General features: G+C 39.5%; 1 protein-coding gene across 3 annotated transcripts in view; it reads left to right on the top strand.

Moving 5' to 3' along the window:
• FXR1 (FMR1 autosomal homolog 1) overlaps positions 1–14,878 on the top strand; it is an 81,477-nt gene extending 66,599 nt beyond the window's left edge. Inside the window, exons 9-17 of one of the 3 annotated variants that reach the window (XM_019503348.1) lie at positions 1,243–1,321; positions 3,586–3,695; positions 4,343–4,429; positions 5,377–5,584; positions 7,393–7,596; positions 9,124–9,324; positions 10,745–10,825; positions 13,082–13,173; positions 14,434–14,878. In XM_019503348.1, coding sequence (XP_019358893.1) covers positions 1,243–1,321; positions 3,586–3,695; positions 4,343–4,429; positions 5,377–5,584; positions 7,393–7,596; positions 9,124–9,324; positions 10,745–10,825; positions 13,082–13,173; positions 14,434–14,604 — 1,233 coding nt within the window. In that variant the 3' untranslated portion in view covers positions 14,605–14,878. The remainder of the gene's footprint in view (positions 1–1,242; positions 1,322–3,585; positions 3,696–4,342; positions 4,430–5,376; positions 5,585–7,392; positions 7,597–9,123; positions 9,325–10,744; positions 10,826–13,081; positions 13,174–14,433) is intronic. The other 2 variants (XM_019503349.1, XM_019503350.1) reach the window with 2 other exon arrangements.
• Positions 14,879–15,363: the final 485 nt, after the last annotated feature.

A 15,363-nucleotide genomic window follows, 5' to 3' on the forward strand; every position in this document is an offset into this window, starting at 1 on the left:
CCCCCCCCCCCCCCCCCCCCCCCACAAATGTTGCAGATCATTGATAAAGATACCGAACAAAACACCGGCACCTGGGCTGACCTCTGGGGCAGCCCACTTGATACTGGCTGCAAACGAGACGATCTAGCCAGTTTTCTATCCACCTTACAGTCCATGCAATTTTAATCATGTTTATGTAATCATTTATTTACAATTATAGGATTACATAGTGTTTTAACATAAAAATCCTGCTTGCTTCAATGTTCAGACAATACAAGGGGAAGAATTAAAAATTTATAACAAACAACTTTAAATTAATATTTTGGTATCTAGGACAATATTAGCATTTTCTTGAGTGTTAATAAGAACTAGTTACAGATTTAAAAAAAAAATCACTGAGTCTCTGTGATGTTATATTGATACTGCTTCACAAGTATACTGTGTTTTGACATAATGTGAAAAAGTCTTTCCAGTCCGTGATTACAAGCTAGATATGAAGGGGACATTTTAAATAGTTTTACTACTAGATTACAATTGTAAATTGCACAAGATAATTTTATTCATGCTATTTTAAAACAATTTTTTCACTGTGCATGCTTTTGCTTTGCAAATGTGTTTAATTCTTAATCATTTTACCTATGTTATTTCTCTATTTCTTTCAAACCTAAATTAATTTATATCTAGAGGTGCATCGATACATCAGTCTGTACTTTATCAGCACCGATAAACAGAAAATTGGCATTATCGGCATTCGGCTCTTTTTGGCTGATATGGCCAATAATGTCGCTGATAAATGCCGCGTACATGTGCACAGCGACAGCATGCACGCTGCCAGGTAGCCTGGAGAGCAGCGTCCGGGGGCGGTGGGAGAGAGGCCCCTACGGTGAGGGAGGGAATGGGGCAGGGTCAGAGGCAAGTGTGGCACAGCAGGGGTGCGGTATGGGATGGAGCGGTGCATGGCTTGTTTGGTGGGGCACCTCTCGCTGCTGTGCACCCCGGGTGCAGACTTAATGGCTGGATGCTGCTCTCCAAGCTGCCGAGCTGCGTATCAGCAGTTGGATTGGTATTGGCCAATATGGCTGGTCAATAATCAGTTATCGGTATCAGCCCAGAAAATTTTTATCGGTGCATCCCTATTTGTATCTCATTCCTCCTTCATTTTGAAAATAAGTTGTTTTGAAAGTTTCCAGCTTTTGGAACAGGATTTTATTTATAAAATTGATTTAACAAATAAACATTTTTTTGTTTTTTGTCCATTTTCAGAGCGCTGAGGCAGTAAAAAAGGCTAGAAGTTACTTGGAATTTGTGGAGGATTTTATTCAAGTCCCCAGAAATCTTGTTGGTATGTAATGCTGCTAAATATTTAAAACACTTGAAAACCTGGGGAAAGGAAGCCTGTTTAATCTGAATGCAAAAATCATTGAGATCACAGTACTGGGCACTTGCTCATTTTGTCCAGAAACTGTCTAAACTTCAAAAACTATATGTATTGGGGGCTTGTTATATTCTTATTATAACATCTCAAAGGACAGCTGAACCCAAACATGGTCAAGCTATAAAGCCTTTGAAAAAAATCTCATTTTGCAAAATTTAGCACTTTTTGGTATTTGGCAGCTGAATTACCCAAAGATCCATTGCCCTGAGGTGGCAGGAGCTCAGCAGCACTTTCTCCTCAGCCGTAGCTGTAGGTAGTTCATTCTGCTGAAGCACCAGACCTGGCAACTGGGCTGTCTATACTATGCCTTTGCTTGTGTACAGGCAGGATGGAGCTGGTGGCAAACGGAGAGGGGACAGTTCATTATACTGACCACAGAAATACGCCCAAGTTAGGATGGAAGGCAGTACCTATATATTGGTGCATAACTAATGATGACATCTTACCTAAATCTACTGCTTTAGAAGTGAGACTGTAACTGGTTCAATTTGAATCAACTGGGTTTAAACTACATTTTGGAAGTACACTGATCATTAGTATTCAGGACTTCATTTGTATATCTCCTCTGATAGAAGACATCTTGCAAAATACAGTGCCTATGCCACAAGGCACAAAACTATGGTGGTGGTGCCATACTAAGAGAGAAGAGTGCCACCTACCGAATTTCCAGTTTCAGTTGTTACAACATGTGGGTATTTGGGGCGGGGGGGTCTGTGGAAGTACTGACTAACACATTTGAACATAAATAATCTGACAAGATGACCATGCAAGGCTGTAGGATTGTAGACCTGTTTCTGAAAGGCATTTTTCCATTTAAAAGCAAAACTTGGCATAAACCACTGAGGTATCTGAGCCATCAAGGGAAGAGAATAAAATTCTTAAGGCTCTTTTGCATCTTGTTTTCCTGGTATCATGTTATCATCTGATTTTTTCCCTTTATGGAAGTTTCTGTAGTGCAAGATTGTATTTTTAGCCTTCCATATTCCTTTCCCTATACTCCAGATAGAAGTGTTTTGGGTGCAGCTATCTGTATCAGTAACCAGTGGGTAACTGCCATATAACTATAAAAGCATAGCTTCCATTAACTTGAGATTTGAGAAGACCAAAGCTTTCTGATTAAGAAAGATTGATGGTAGTCACTGGCTGAAGGTATAAAAGAGGGTTAAAAATATGTATTCTGCACATGGAGGATACTGTTTGTTTGTCTGCTTTCCAGAAAGGCCCAGCACACATCTAAAAATAAATATACCAATGATGTTGGCACATGTAATGTTATTGACGGACGCTCAAAAGTAAAGTCAGTTACACAGTCATATGTATTGTGTGTCATGTATTTATTTGTGCTGATTTATGCCATGTGCATGTGCCACAACCCTAATTTTTTGCAACTCCTAACTTGATGGTTCAGTCATAATGCTGTGACACACAGGATTTTGTATTTAAAGATGTATGGATGCCAGCTGACCTATACAGACTTGTGAAACATAAACAAAATGAATACATTGCCATATGTCTGACTTTCACACTGCATAAATTAATGTTATGTTAGCTGGAAACAAGAGATCTGAAAACCTGCTAAAGAATCTAATTTTGATTAGAGAGCATGTATTCAGTTCTTGGTAGTCGTGTTAATTGGTTCATTCTTGTAACAGAGAGGCCAAAATAAGCATAGTGAATACTAGCTTCAAGTTTCAGGAAAGGTTGAATTCGAATCCCTGGATTCACATTGCCCTTTGGATTACAACCCCAAATTAAAATAAAATGTTTGGGATGTACTTATCTTCCCGTTCAGATGTACCAAATAAAGAAAGAAGAGCTTACTCAGTGTTTTTTTTTTTTTTGCCACTAAATCCTAGCCCTGATTCTACTTTGTATTTAAACCTAATCCTAATTTGCATTTAAGAACAACTGTTCTCTGCACAGATATGTCAGAAATAATTTGGAAAGTATAGGCTTGATTTCCCACCCCCCTTGTTTATATTTTGCCCTCCTGCAAAATAATGAAAAACTGATACATTACAAGGCAATAGAAATCTGACTCGCAGAGCATTCATTTATTATTGTGTTACTAGTACTGCTTTATTAGGTGTAACTTGGAGAAAATGAAGAGACCGTATTAAAGAGAAAGTTCGGACCAGTGATTCAGAATTAATCTTTCTTGTCCACTAAAGGAAAAGTTATTGGAAAAAATGGAAAAGTGATTCAGGAGATAGTAGACAAGTCTGGAGTCGTCAGGGTGAGAATTGAAGGTGACAATGAAAACAAACTGCCCAGGGAAGATGTAAGTTCTTCTTTCTTTCAACTCTTTAACCTTTCTTTTTAATATCACAAAGTTGTATTTTTAATAAATAGTTTTGGAGCCAGCAAAAATTCCAGACCACTCTATTAATATAGCTGAAACTTGCAGAGAGTTGCATGATCCCTTGGGTTGGTATGGGATAGTTATTTCATATATAGTTATATTGTTACTCACTGTTGATCCTCTAAAGCTGTCCTGTATTTTAAAGCTGCCTTAATTATCCAATAGATGAATCTTCCTTTATAGAGGAATTTGTGAGTGGCATAGAGCCACTATAGCAGCCTGTATGCAGGCCATCCATGCGGTCGGCACAGCTAGGGGAAAACACTGTGGACTAGGCATTGCTGTGCCTCATCAGTCCTCTGTTGCTGTTTACTGGGGCTGTAGGCAGTAGGATGATCTTAGTTATTTGTCTCAATTCACAGAAGTGAAAACACCTTGAAGTCAGTTTAACCTCTTGTTTTTTGATCTGTATCTAGTGGATTTTTAACAGCCCAGGATTTGGGCTGCAGTCTTTAGATTAAGACATTTATTCATGTAACTTAATCATTTGTGTAATGATTAACATTGAGGTCTTGCTAATTTTGCCCTTCTTAAGGACATGAGATTATGAAGTTTCATTTTTACAGGGAATGGTCCCGTTTGTATTTGTTGGCACTAAAGAAAGCATTGGAAATGTTCAGGTTCTTTTAGAATACCACATTGCCTATCTGAAGGTAAGTATTTAATTTTATGTTTTGGAAAAAGTTATTAAAAGAAATTATCTATTTGTACATTTTGACTTAATTGGGAGATGCAGATGGTCAGGATCAGGTTTTAAGGTTGTATGAGTTCCCTCAGCTCTCTCCGTTGCATGCACATTACATTGGCCTGTAATTACAAGAAATAAAATGTCATCTCCTACTTCACTGTAGTGTAATAGAGGTGTGGGGCTGGAGATGCCCAATATTTTATGTTCAACCTAAATTTGTGCAAATCCTAACTTGATAGCTCAGTTTTAATGCTGCATGATACAAGACTATGCGGACTTGTGAAGTATAAAAAAAGGGAATGCATTGCTACATGTCTGCATTTCACGCTGCTGTCCAATAAATTAATGTTTTATTAACTGGAAACCAGAGATCTGAAAAATTGTTAAACAATCTAATAAAATAACTAGGAGAGAATTAATTCTTCTGTTAACACGAGAACTTTAAAAGTGGCTCCTCTTAGGAAATCCTTCCAGAACTGTGAAGGAAATAATTCAGTTGGAAAGCACTGCTAAGTCCATTGAGGTGAGAGTGATTTCAAAATGGAGGAAAGCTCACCTCTTCCTTCTGTTTTACATGATTATTGGCCTTATGTGATTTTATTTGTTATGATGTTGCAGGTATCAAACAAAATCTTTTATTACAGGTATTTTTTCAGATAGGAATGGGAATGTAGAGGTGGCTTGAACTCTTTCCAAGTGCAAGTCAGACAGCACTTTTACAGCCTAACAATGCTCCTTGTTTCCAGATGAGGAGTGTGTTGAACCTACAAAAGCAGTCCTTAATTTTTTGAATGACAAGATGGTGGTTAAAGGCATAAAGTGTTGGGGTTTCCCACCTTTTGCAGAAATAATGATGATTCGTTTGGATCCAGCATCAATGTGGTATATGCATAATATCTCTTTTCAATGTAGGAAGTAGAACAGTTAAGGTTGGAGAGGCTTCAGATTGATGAACAACTGCGTCAGATTGGCATGGGTTTCAGACCTTCTTCCACCAGAGTTCCTGAAAAGGAAAAGGGCTACACCACGGATGAAAGTACCCTCTCCTCTGTACAAGGCTCTAGGTCATATAGTGGAAGAGGGAGAGGTCGCAGAGGCCCAAATTATACATCAGGTTATGGTGAGTGTTTTTATTCTGTGCAGCAGGTACAGAAACTTCTGTGTATGCAACAGATGTAGTCCTTTTTTTGTTTTAAATGGTTTGCTTTTAGATTGGTTATGTATAGTATGGCACACAGCTGAGTAAATGCAGAATTTGGCTAATATTGTAGATGGGGACTGCTTAGTTATTAACACAGCAGCTCAAATTAGCATGATTATGTTTACATTCCTGTTGCAAAGCATGTTTTAAATAGACTAAATGAAATTAAAACCCCGTGACTGAACTTTGCAAAGAAACCTGTCTTTTGCAAAAGCAGTCACATTCTTGTACTACCAGGTTAATAGATAAAGGCCTGTGTATCTCGCAGAAGCTCAGAAGAAAGCTCAAGTTACACAAGGGAAGTCATCTCTTGGGTGTCAGGTTTACATCCGTGGTTTCTGTTGCAGCCAAAATAAAACAGATGAACAGTCTCTGGCCACAATGTAATTACGTATGTAAACTCTCCAGAGGCTAAAGCAGAACAATTGTAAGTGGAGATAACAGTGTTTTGCCTGAGTTCTTCTTTTTTTTTTTTTTCCATTCTCTTGGTCTGAAGCCTCCCTGTCCTTTCTCCTTTTTTGAGGTTCTTATATTGACTAGGTCAGTCTCCTAAGACTTCCCTGCAGTTCCCTTCAGCTTAGGGAAGGGTCCTGAGGAACTCCAAAAACAATCACCCAATCTACTGTTCAGTTTCTGACTCATTGTGTATAAGCCTGGATGTCCTAGTTTGGCTCAGCAGGCTTCCTTTAGTGTGCCGCCCGCCTCCCCTCCCCAACATTTTACAGTCCTAATATGTTTCATGTAGTTTCAGTGGGAGAGCTGAATTGTCAACCTCTATTTTAAAAAAAGAAAAGGAAAATTGAATTGATTATACAGTGCTGTTGATTGAGACCAGCTGCCATGTCTCAACCAAGAATTGATTGCATTTTAGTTCTGGGTGACTGATCCGTATATACATAATTAATGAGGCGTTTTGATCCTCCAGAATAAATGTTATATGAACAGTGGTTTATGTTAACTTTTTTTAATCTGGGTGATGCAATTAATAGAAGAATAGCTTCCAGAAAAGAGATTGCAGTTAGTCAAAATTCCTGTTATGGCTGGGTTCAGATTTTGTTTGATTTCTGTTGATTGTTAAACCGAAGTCTGACACTTAAACATTATAAAACTACCTTTTCAAAAGGTGGGACTGATTTTTTTCAATTTAGTCCCAAGGCCCATGAATCCAGCGCTTCCTGTGCTAAAATCTGATGATTAGGGATCTCTAGAATTCATGTCAGAAGTGTGTGGTATATGGTGGCTTTTTAGTTTCGGAGTGTCCCCCACCCCACCATGTGTCCACTTGCTGTCTACACCTGAGGGCCAGGCTGCAGTTTTAAATGTGCGGCAGTTTTCACCTCCTGGCCATCTGGCATCAATGTGGGGGGACGGGATGACGGGGGACTCAAAGGAGCTACCACCGTGCAAGTCCAGCACGAATTATGGAGCTCTGTATTGATGATTTATATACCTATTGTTCTATATGAAAGAATGTTGTTTTTATTAAATGGATTGCTTTTATTAAATGGATTAAGCATCCTACTAAATATGGTGAATTGTGTAACTAAATCGGAAAATATGTGGCATGGTTTGCAATATCTTGACATGCTATATACAACACTTCAACTGGGAGGTACAACTTTGAAGGAGTAGCTCTATTTTAATATCTGCAAATAGACAACATATCTTCATCTCTTCATGGCCACAAATTGAAAGTTCATCTGTGTGTTTTTCCATGTTGTTTAAAGGTACGAACTCTGAGCTCTCTAATCCCTCTGAAACAGAGTCTGAGAGGAAAGATGAACTGAGTGACTGGTCATTGGCAGGAGAGGATGACAGGGAGAGCAGACACCAGCGTGACAGCAGAAGACGTCCTGGAGGAAGAGGACGCAGTGTTTCTGGGGGTCGTGGACGTGGTGGACCCCGGGCTGGCAAGTCCTCCATCAGCTCTGGTAGTGTTTAAAATGCATGTTGGGTTTAGTTTTGCTTATTGACACCTGGCTCTATTTCTTCGTCTTATTAACCAAATCACAAGTTGAAGATGTGTGTGTATATATCCAAATTAGGCCAGGATGTATGTGCCAAGCTGGCTATCAAACTTGAGTTCCTTACAGTTGGATTTCAACACAGCCATGTCAGGATTTGCATCATGCTATTGAAGAAGTTTAAGGATTTTTTTTTTCTTGGGTCTCTTGCCTAAGCCCTTGCTCCTACTCCTACCACACTTAAATAATTGGGGAGGGTGGGGGGCGGAGTTGTTTTGTGTGTGGTTTATGGTTATAAATCTTGAAGGGCACCAGCATGTAATTGCATCATTTATGGATGCATAGATGCAGACTAGAAAGGATGTAGTAGGGTGGAAATCCTCTCCAGTCTTTGCATACCATCAAGATCTATACATCTTCCTACAGTTACTGCAGAAGAAGCATGCTGGTTGGGGTTTGATGTAAAAGGAGATGTTCAGAATGCTTTAGTGCAGGGGTGCTTAACCTCCAGCCCATGAGCCAAATGTAGCCTGTGGAGCCTTGGACCCTGACCCGTAGAGCTCCCCACAGGTTGAAAATTCAGCAGCAGGGAACCAGTGGCAGTTAATACTGCCACCCTTCCCCACTGCCACAAATCCACACCCTGTGGGCAGATCAGAGCTGGGCCACAACCCTGCTCCTGTGTGGCAGGAACAGAGCCAGGCCACGTCCCCTTCCCTCAGCACAGCCAAGTTAGGGCCCCGCCATGTTTCCTTCCCTGCAGGGCTTGACCACACTTCCTCCCCCTGCGGGGCTGGACTGCTGTTAGGTTCTGGGCCCCCCCACCCAAGGGGCCAGGTTGGAGCTGGACCAAGCCCCCTTTCTCTGCTCAACTGGATTGGGGCCAAGCTGCCCCCCTCTGTACAGCCAGATGGGGCCCGCAGAGGAATTGGGCACTACCCATCCAGCCCACTGGCCAAAAAGCTTGAGCACTGCTGCTTTAGTGCATATGGCCCCTAATACTGCCTCATGCTAGTCATTTCCTGTAAATTACTTGTGCAAATATTAATAGCAATAATGAATGAAAGGAGGACTGTGTATAGGGCATGCAGAATACAGACTTGGTTTACAACTTTTTCTCTAATGGGTTTTTTTTGTTGTTGTTTTTTTTTTTTGCAGTGCTTTGTCTGAAGCCAGAATTTGGCCCTGCGGGCTTATAATTACTACTTAAATAGTGACTGATAAAGAAACTTGTAAAAAGATGTTTTTAATTATTACATTTGGGTCATATTGCATCCTGACATGATTTGCCTGCTGTGATGCTTAATGCATCTGGCTGGAATTTCAGAATAGTGAAAAGCCCAGGGAACCACCATGAAAACCACAATAGCTGTGCATTTAATGTGTTTCATAACTTTGCAAATGTTTATATTTTAAAATGTAGATAAAATCAGCGTCAGAGTTCAATACATGTAACTTCAGTTAGTCTTAGACCTTTCTCATCTGATCATTTAGTGCTGAAAGATCCTGACAGCAACCCTTACAGCTTGCTTGATAACACAGAATCAGACCAGACTGTAGACACCGATGCCAGTGAATCTCATCACAGTGCTAACCGCCGCAGGCGATCACGCAGGCGAAGAACTGATGAAGATGCTGTTCTAATGGATGGAATGACAGAGTCTGACACTGCTTCTGTTAATGAGAATGGTTTAGGTATGTAATCATTTGGGTGGCTGAACCACAGAACAGATTACCTGAATCAGCCATGTAAATGTTTTTTCTTAGGAGTGGAGAATCTGTGTTTGGTTAAAACAATTAAGCAATGAATTATTCTAACTTTTTCCTCTTTCGGAGGTGGAAAACTTCTGTATGCCATAAGATATCTCTGTTGATTTCTCTCATCTTATACCTTGTTCATAATGCATATGGCTGAGAGAGACTTTCTGGGAAGTCTCTGTTGTGGTTCCCCTTTGTAGTACTCGTCTGAGGTTGATAAGAGGAAAGGGGCACTCTTCATTTTCTTGGATTACCCTGCTACTTTTTTAGCTCCTGGAATCTTGGGTCTCAATTAGAAAGCTCTTAAGTAATCTTTCAAGTCCATTTCTATTCACTTTGTGTTTAAATACTTTCCCTTTAATAATCCCATTGTTTCCAGTGGGATTTTAGCATGTTTTCTTGAATAGGGTTACTTTGTTGAAACTTGGGAGAACCCCAGGTCTAGGGACAGAAATGACACTGGTACAAGTGATTGGAAACCTGTTTAAATCTGTAACGCAACAAAAGTTCAGTGTGCATACACTGCTTTCAAAATGGACAAAACTCATTTAAGATGAACCTGAATAAGTGTAGTATCAAACTTATCTGGTTTAGGTTAAATTGGTTTATTGAAGTTCTGTCCCAGATCCCCTCCAGATTCAAGTTGAACTCTGTCCCCCAGCATCCCAGGATGCTTTATACCTCCCCTGCAAACCCCCCTTGCAGGGTGGGCAGGCTGTCTTTGGCTCAAGCTGTCTGCTCCATCTGAGCAGGGAGACATGCTCTAGCACTCCCCAGCTTCTGGCCTGGGCCACTGCAAGCAGCTGGCTGCATTTTTGAAGTCAAAAGTGAATTTCTGTTCACTTGCTTTATTGGTTCAATCTACACAGCTTAGACTCAGCTGTGAAGGTTGAATTGATTCAGCCTCAGGCAGTTTGACTGTCTGTACTTAGTCCAACTGGGATCAGAAGTTAAGTAACCTATTGAAGAATTACCTATTTTTAGGTGATAACAGGTAAATAAAGTTGTAATACCGATCAGTGACACAAGGCTAATGATCGACTCGTTTATATTCTAGGAAGAATTTTTAATATTTGATTGATTATATGGTCAGAATCCACATGGGGCTTGATTCAGTAAAGCAAACTTATTCATGCTTAGAGTTAAGCATGTGTTTTATTACTGAATCAATACCAAACTGCATAGGATTTTGCATAATCAATTTCGAATGCTTCCAATTCAAAATTCCGTCTACTTTCGTAATGTTTTATTTCATCTTCCATGCTAGCAAAAGTAAATCTAAATACCCCATCCTTAAACTGCTAAAGAAAAAAGTTTTCTCTTCAGAAATAGTTCATGGTAAACTTTGCAATTGCAGATGATAGTGACAAAAAACCCCAGCGACGCAATCGTAGCCGCAGGCGTCGCTTCAGGGGTCAGGCAGAAGATAGACAGCCAGGTAACCTGAGTGAAGCTTTGGGTAACTTCGGGTCACGAGCATGAAAGAATGTTATGTGTCTGCTGTTTATGTATATCTAGATACATATAGCTGCATTACAAAAATAAGGGTTACTGCATAACTAATAAGACTACTATCTACAAGATAAAGGCTATTCTTACCACAAGAGAACATGTTTAATTTATAACCTGTCTAATGAAACTAATTTGTATTGTCTTTAATTTTAATTTTCACTTGGAAGAAGACAGTTTGTTTCTGATCCAGCTGCCATTAAAGTCAGTGCCATTGACTTCAATGGTTTAGGATCAAGTCCATGTATGCAACTGAGTCATGTTCTGTATTTACCCATGCCTGTGCATCTGCACTTAGTGACATGACCAAATAGTTTCAAACAATTTTTCACTATTGGCTGTCTTTACTGGAAAGGCAGAAGACATGGACTAGCAGTATAGACTCTGCAGTGCAAAGCAGTGTGACATGGTGTCTGCCTGCCTTACATGCCTGTATTAAGCAATGCCATCAGTCCCTCGCTTTTATGGGCATCATAAATCATCCATGTATTGAAATTTTAAATGAAATCGCATGTTTCCATTTTTTTAGTGTTGTGGCTTGATGCATTTCTTTTGTGTGTACTAACACTTCAAATATTGGAAAAGGCAATTCATCTTTATTAGACTACCTATTCTAGAAAACACATGATTGCATATGATGCTATATCCACAGGATCTCTTTAATTTATTAATGGATGCTTTTCAGACTGTTAAGCTCACAATTAGACCCACGTTTGTTCTCATTTTACCTGTTTTTTAAGGATCAAGCTTTTTTTTTCTATGCATAACTTCTTCCCAAAACATATTGTTACTGCTCTTTGGAACAAAGGCAGACAGCCCAGTACATCTGAGCAGTCCTCATTTCTGTAAGAACTGACATGCTTAGAAACAAGGACAAAACTTGTTTAAAATGAGATGTCTTTTATATTTATAAAAGGGAACTATAAACCCCAAGTATAAGATTTTAATCATCCATAAAAATGTTATGAATAGCATATCCCTTCAACTGAAAAATGCTTTAACCCCCCCTCATTGCCCCAAACTCCCCTGAAATCCTGCTTTCAATCAATTTGATTTCTCTCCCATCTTTCAGAATTTGAATAAGGTAGTTTGTTGCCACTATTGTTGAGAATGAACTTTAGTTCAAATAAATAATTTTAAATAAAATAAAGGGGAGGGAAGTAGCAGGTTTTGGCTAAGAAAGTAATAACGTAGTTTTATACTTTACTCACAGAATGCATAAATATCTCTCATCCCTCAAACAAGACATTCCTTGCTTTTGGAAAGCAGAATATAGAAAGACTTTTCCAGAGTTATGGCCCAGAGCTAGCTTTTCCATAAAGACCCTGTGCTACAAGATGGCAACCCTGTGGTGGGTACTTTGGACCCTGCCATATATTCTGCTTTGGGCCCTTTTATAAGCTTCATATCATTTTATCACAGCGAGAAAAATAGCTTGTCAAATGCTAGATATAATTACTTATTGATCATATTATTCAACACATAGCTGGCAAAATCTATATCTTCCTTTAGGTTCATCACTTGAACTGCAAGATTGGATAAAAAAAAATAGAAGGAAAATGGAATTTAGTTCAGGGGATCCTCATAAAAACAGATTTGAACACTACTTTCTTATTCAAATGTCTGTTTTAGTAGTTTTTATATCCCCAGTATCCCAGTGGTGGGATACCCTTGTGTGAAATTTCATTACTGTTTAAATAGAGTGGTAGGTGCCCTCCTCTGTTTCCAGAGATTTTTTTTTTTACTGAAGTTTCACTGCCTCCAAGAGCTTGCCAGTCCAAAGTATCTTATCTGCTAATGAGACCCTCCTAGTAGAAAGTTCTTTTCAGATTAACTTGTTGTGTGTTATCTCAGACAAGAAGTACTTTTGACCCTGGTAGTTTAAGGCTGCATTCGGTATGCAGATGTGTGCTCAGCTACCACTGATACTAATGGAAGCTGAATGATTTCAGTGAAGGACAGAAGTTGATCCTTACTATAGAATTAATATTACACACTGAGATACTTATGAGCTTGAGTATCCAGAAGTATAAAGAGGGTTTCACAAAAAGAAAAGGTATTTCCTAACTACAGACCCTAAATAAAGCAGAGAATTGCCCCAAAATATAACAAATTAGGTTGCTTTAAAATATTAAGTGGTTTGAAAAACTATTTTGTGATGTAACTTTTTTCTTTTCTTAAACAGTCACAGTAGCTGATTATATATCACGAGCTGAATCTCAGAGTAGACAGAGGAACTCCCCAAAAGAGATGCTGCCCAAAAACAAGAAAGAAATGGTAAGAGAAAAAGAAGAAACTTAATTGCTGCTCTGTGTGCCTTCTCCACTGTACGAAGTTCGTGCTGGAATGCTCAGTCTCTCACCCTTACCTTGTGTAGAAAGGCAGCTGTGTAACATGGCAAGTGAAGGCTGCTGAGGGTGTGTACCAGTTGATGTTCATCTCTTACTGCGTTACAACAAACTTTCTTTTTAAAGCTTAATTCCCACACTTTACTACACCAAGTTTAACTTGCCCACCCCTATCACACTCAAAAGCACTCCATCAGTACTAATTACCTGGATCCCCATGAGGGGGATGTTCCTGTTTATATAAAAATGGGAAATGGAGGTAGTTGCCCAAGCCTACAGGAGTTAAAGTGGATGGTACAGATCAGTGTTAACCCTCTGGCCTGTGGGCCAAATCCAGCCCATGGGGTTGCCCATGGGTTTGGCAGTTTACAGGGCAGCAATGGAAGCATCAATTTAAAGAGCTTCCAGAGCCATGGCATTTAATGTTGCCACTGCTCCCCCATTGTCCCATTTCCAGACCTGCGGAGAACCCTGAGGATTGGATGACGTGCTCTGCTGCACCAGATCACACCAGCATGCCTTGTCACTCAGCAGCCAGATCTGGCGGGCAGGGTTGGGCTGGATTGCACCTTTACCCTGTGTGCCAACCCTGCCCTGGATCTGGCCTACGGGGCCATGAATTGGTCCACCACAGGTGCAGGTGGGAGATGGGCAAGCATTCCACCTTTCTACAGCAACAAGAGGGGGCATTCAGTGGTACTAAAAGTGGCAAAATCACAACTAACTACAGGAAACTTTATGGCAAGGGTCTCTACTGTATAAAAGTATTGACAAGGTGAGGAATTTCACAGGATTTGAAAAGGAGTTTTATCTTTATAGGTAGACAATAAGAACATTCAGTTATTCTAGCTTTGGAAAGGATACAAAACCTCCAGGATCTTAAGTTAACCTTTCACATTACTGGAATTTAGAAGGAAACTTTCTTGGGGCTAGATTTTTCCCCATCACTTGCTTGCACCTTCTTTTTCTGGTACTGCTTCCTATTGGCAAGAGGTTACTGGATTAGAGAACTGCACTGGTCGGATATGCTAGAGCAGTTCCTATTAGGGAGCCTGTCCGAGCCAGAGATGGTAGAACTCCAATCCTGGTTCAACTTGCAGTGGGTCCGTTGCGTAGGGATTGCTCAATCCGTCTCGTGAGTTCCCTATGCTGCTGTATCTAGTGCTTAAAAGTGTTTTTTCTTTGAAAGGCAAAAGATGTGATTGAAGAACATGGCCCTTCTGAAAAGGCAATAAATGGACCAGCTGGTGCTTCTGGGGATGAACCTTCTAAACCACAGCCTAATCCTGAAGAAACGAAAAGTACTGTACAAGAAGATGGAAATAATCAGGAAGAAGCAGTGCTGAATGGTGTTTCATAAACTGAAGTTCCTAGTTTACAGTTCTTTTACATTACATTTTACAATAGTGCTTGTATAAGCTTGCCAAAGATAGAATATGGATCGCCAGTCTTGACACCGCACTTTCAGTTCCTCCATTTTGGAATACAGAAAGGGGAGGGATCCTGAAGAAATCATATGTTAAACATACTTTGACACCTACTGTGTTATAAATATATCATCAGATGTGCCTTGAGATAGTATATGTAACATTTAAATAAACAAAAACTTGCTGGCTATAGGAAATGTTATTTTGTTTTCAAAATATGGCAGAGATGTGGGGGGGATCCCTAACTTGATATTCTTTATGAAAGCATTAGCTGCTTTTGTTACATTTTTAATAATATGCAACCACTTCTTCACCTGAGGAATACTAGAAAGAAATGCAGTTTAAAATATTTTGCACTGAATTGTAATTTCTCCATTAGTTTAGTCTGGAAACTGGTCTGTTTTAATACATGTTTTTTAAATGCTGTATGTAGAAGAAAAATCTGCAGACCACTGGAATACATTTGTTAAATTCTCATTATCTGCAGGGATATTGGCAGTGACATTGGCAGTGACTGTTCTACATTGAGGCTTTGTTTGATTTATTTATTAAACTGTACAGTATTTAAAAATCAAACATAGCTTTAGTTAACACTAAGCTGAATTAGTCATGTCCATAAAGACATAACCTTAACTACTGAAAAGATCAATTTCCAGAAAGTTTATTCTGTATAAACTACATATGTTAGTACT

This window comes from Gavialis gangeticus, unplaced genomic scaffold, assembly GCF_001723915.1.
Source record: "Gavialis gangeticus isolate Ggan-Ray unplaced genomic scaffold, GavGan_comp1, whole genome shotgun sequence".
In the NCBI taxonomy this organism is placed as follows: Eukaryota; Metazoa; Chordata; order Crocodylia; family Gavialidae; genus Gavialis; species Gavialis gangeticus.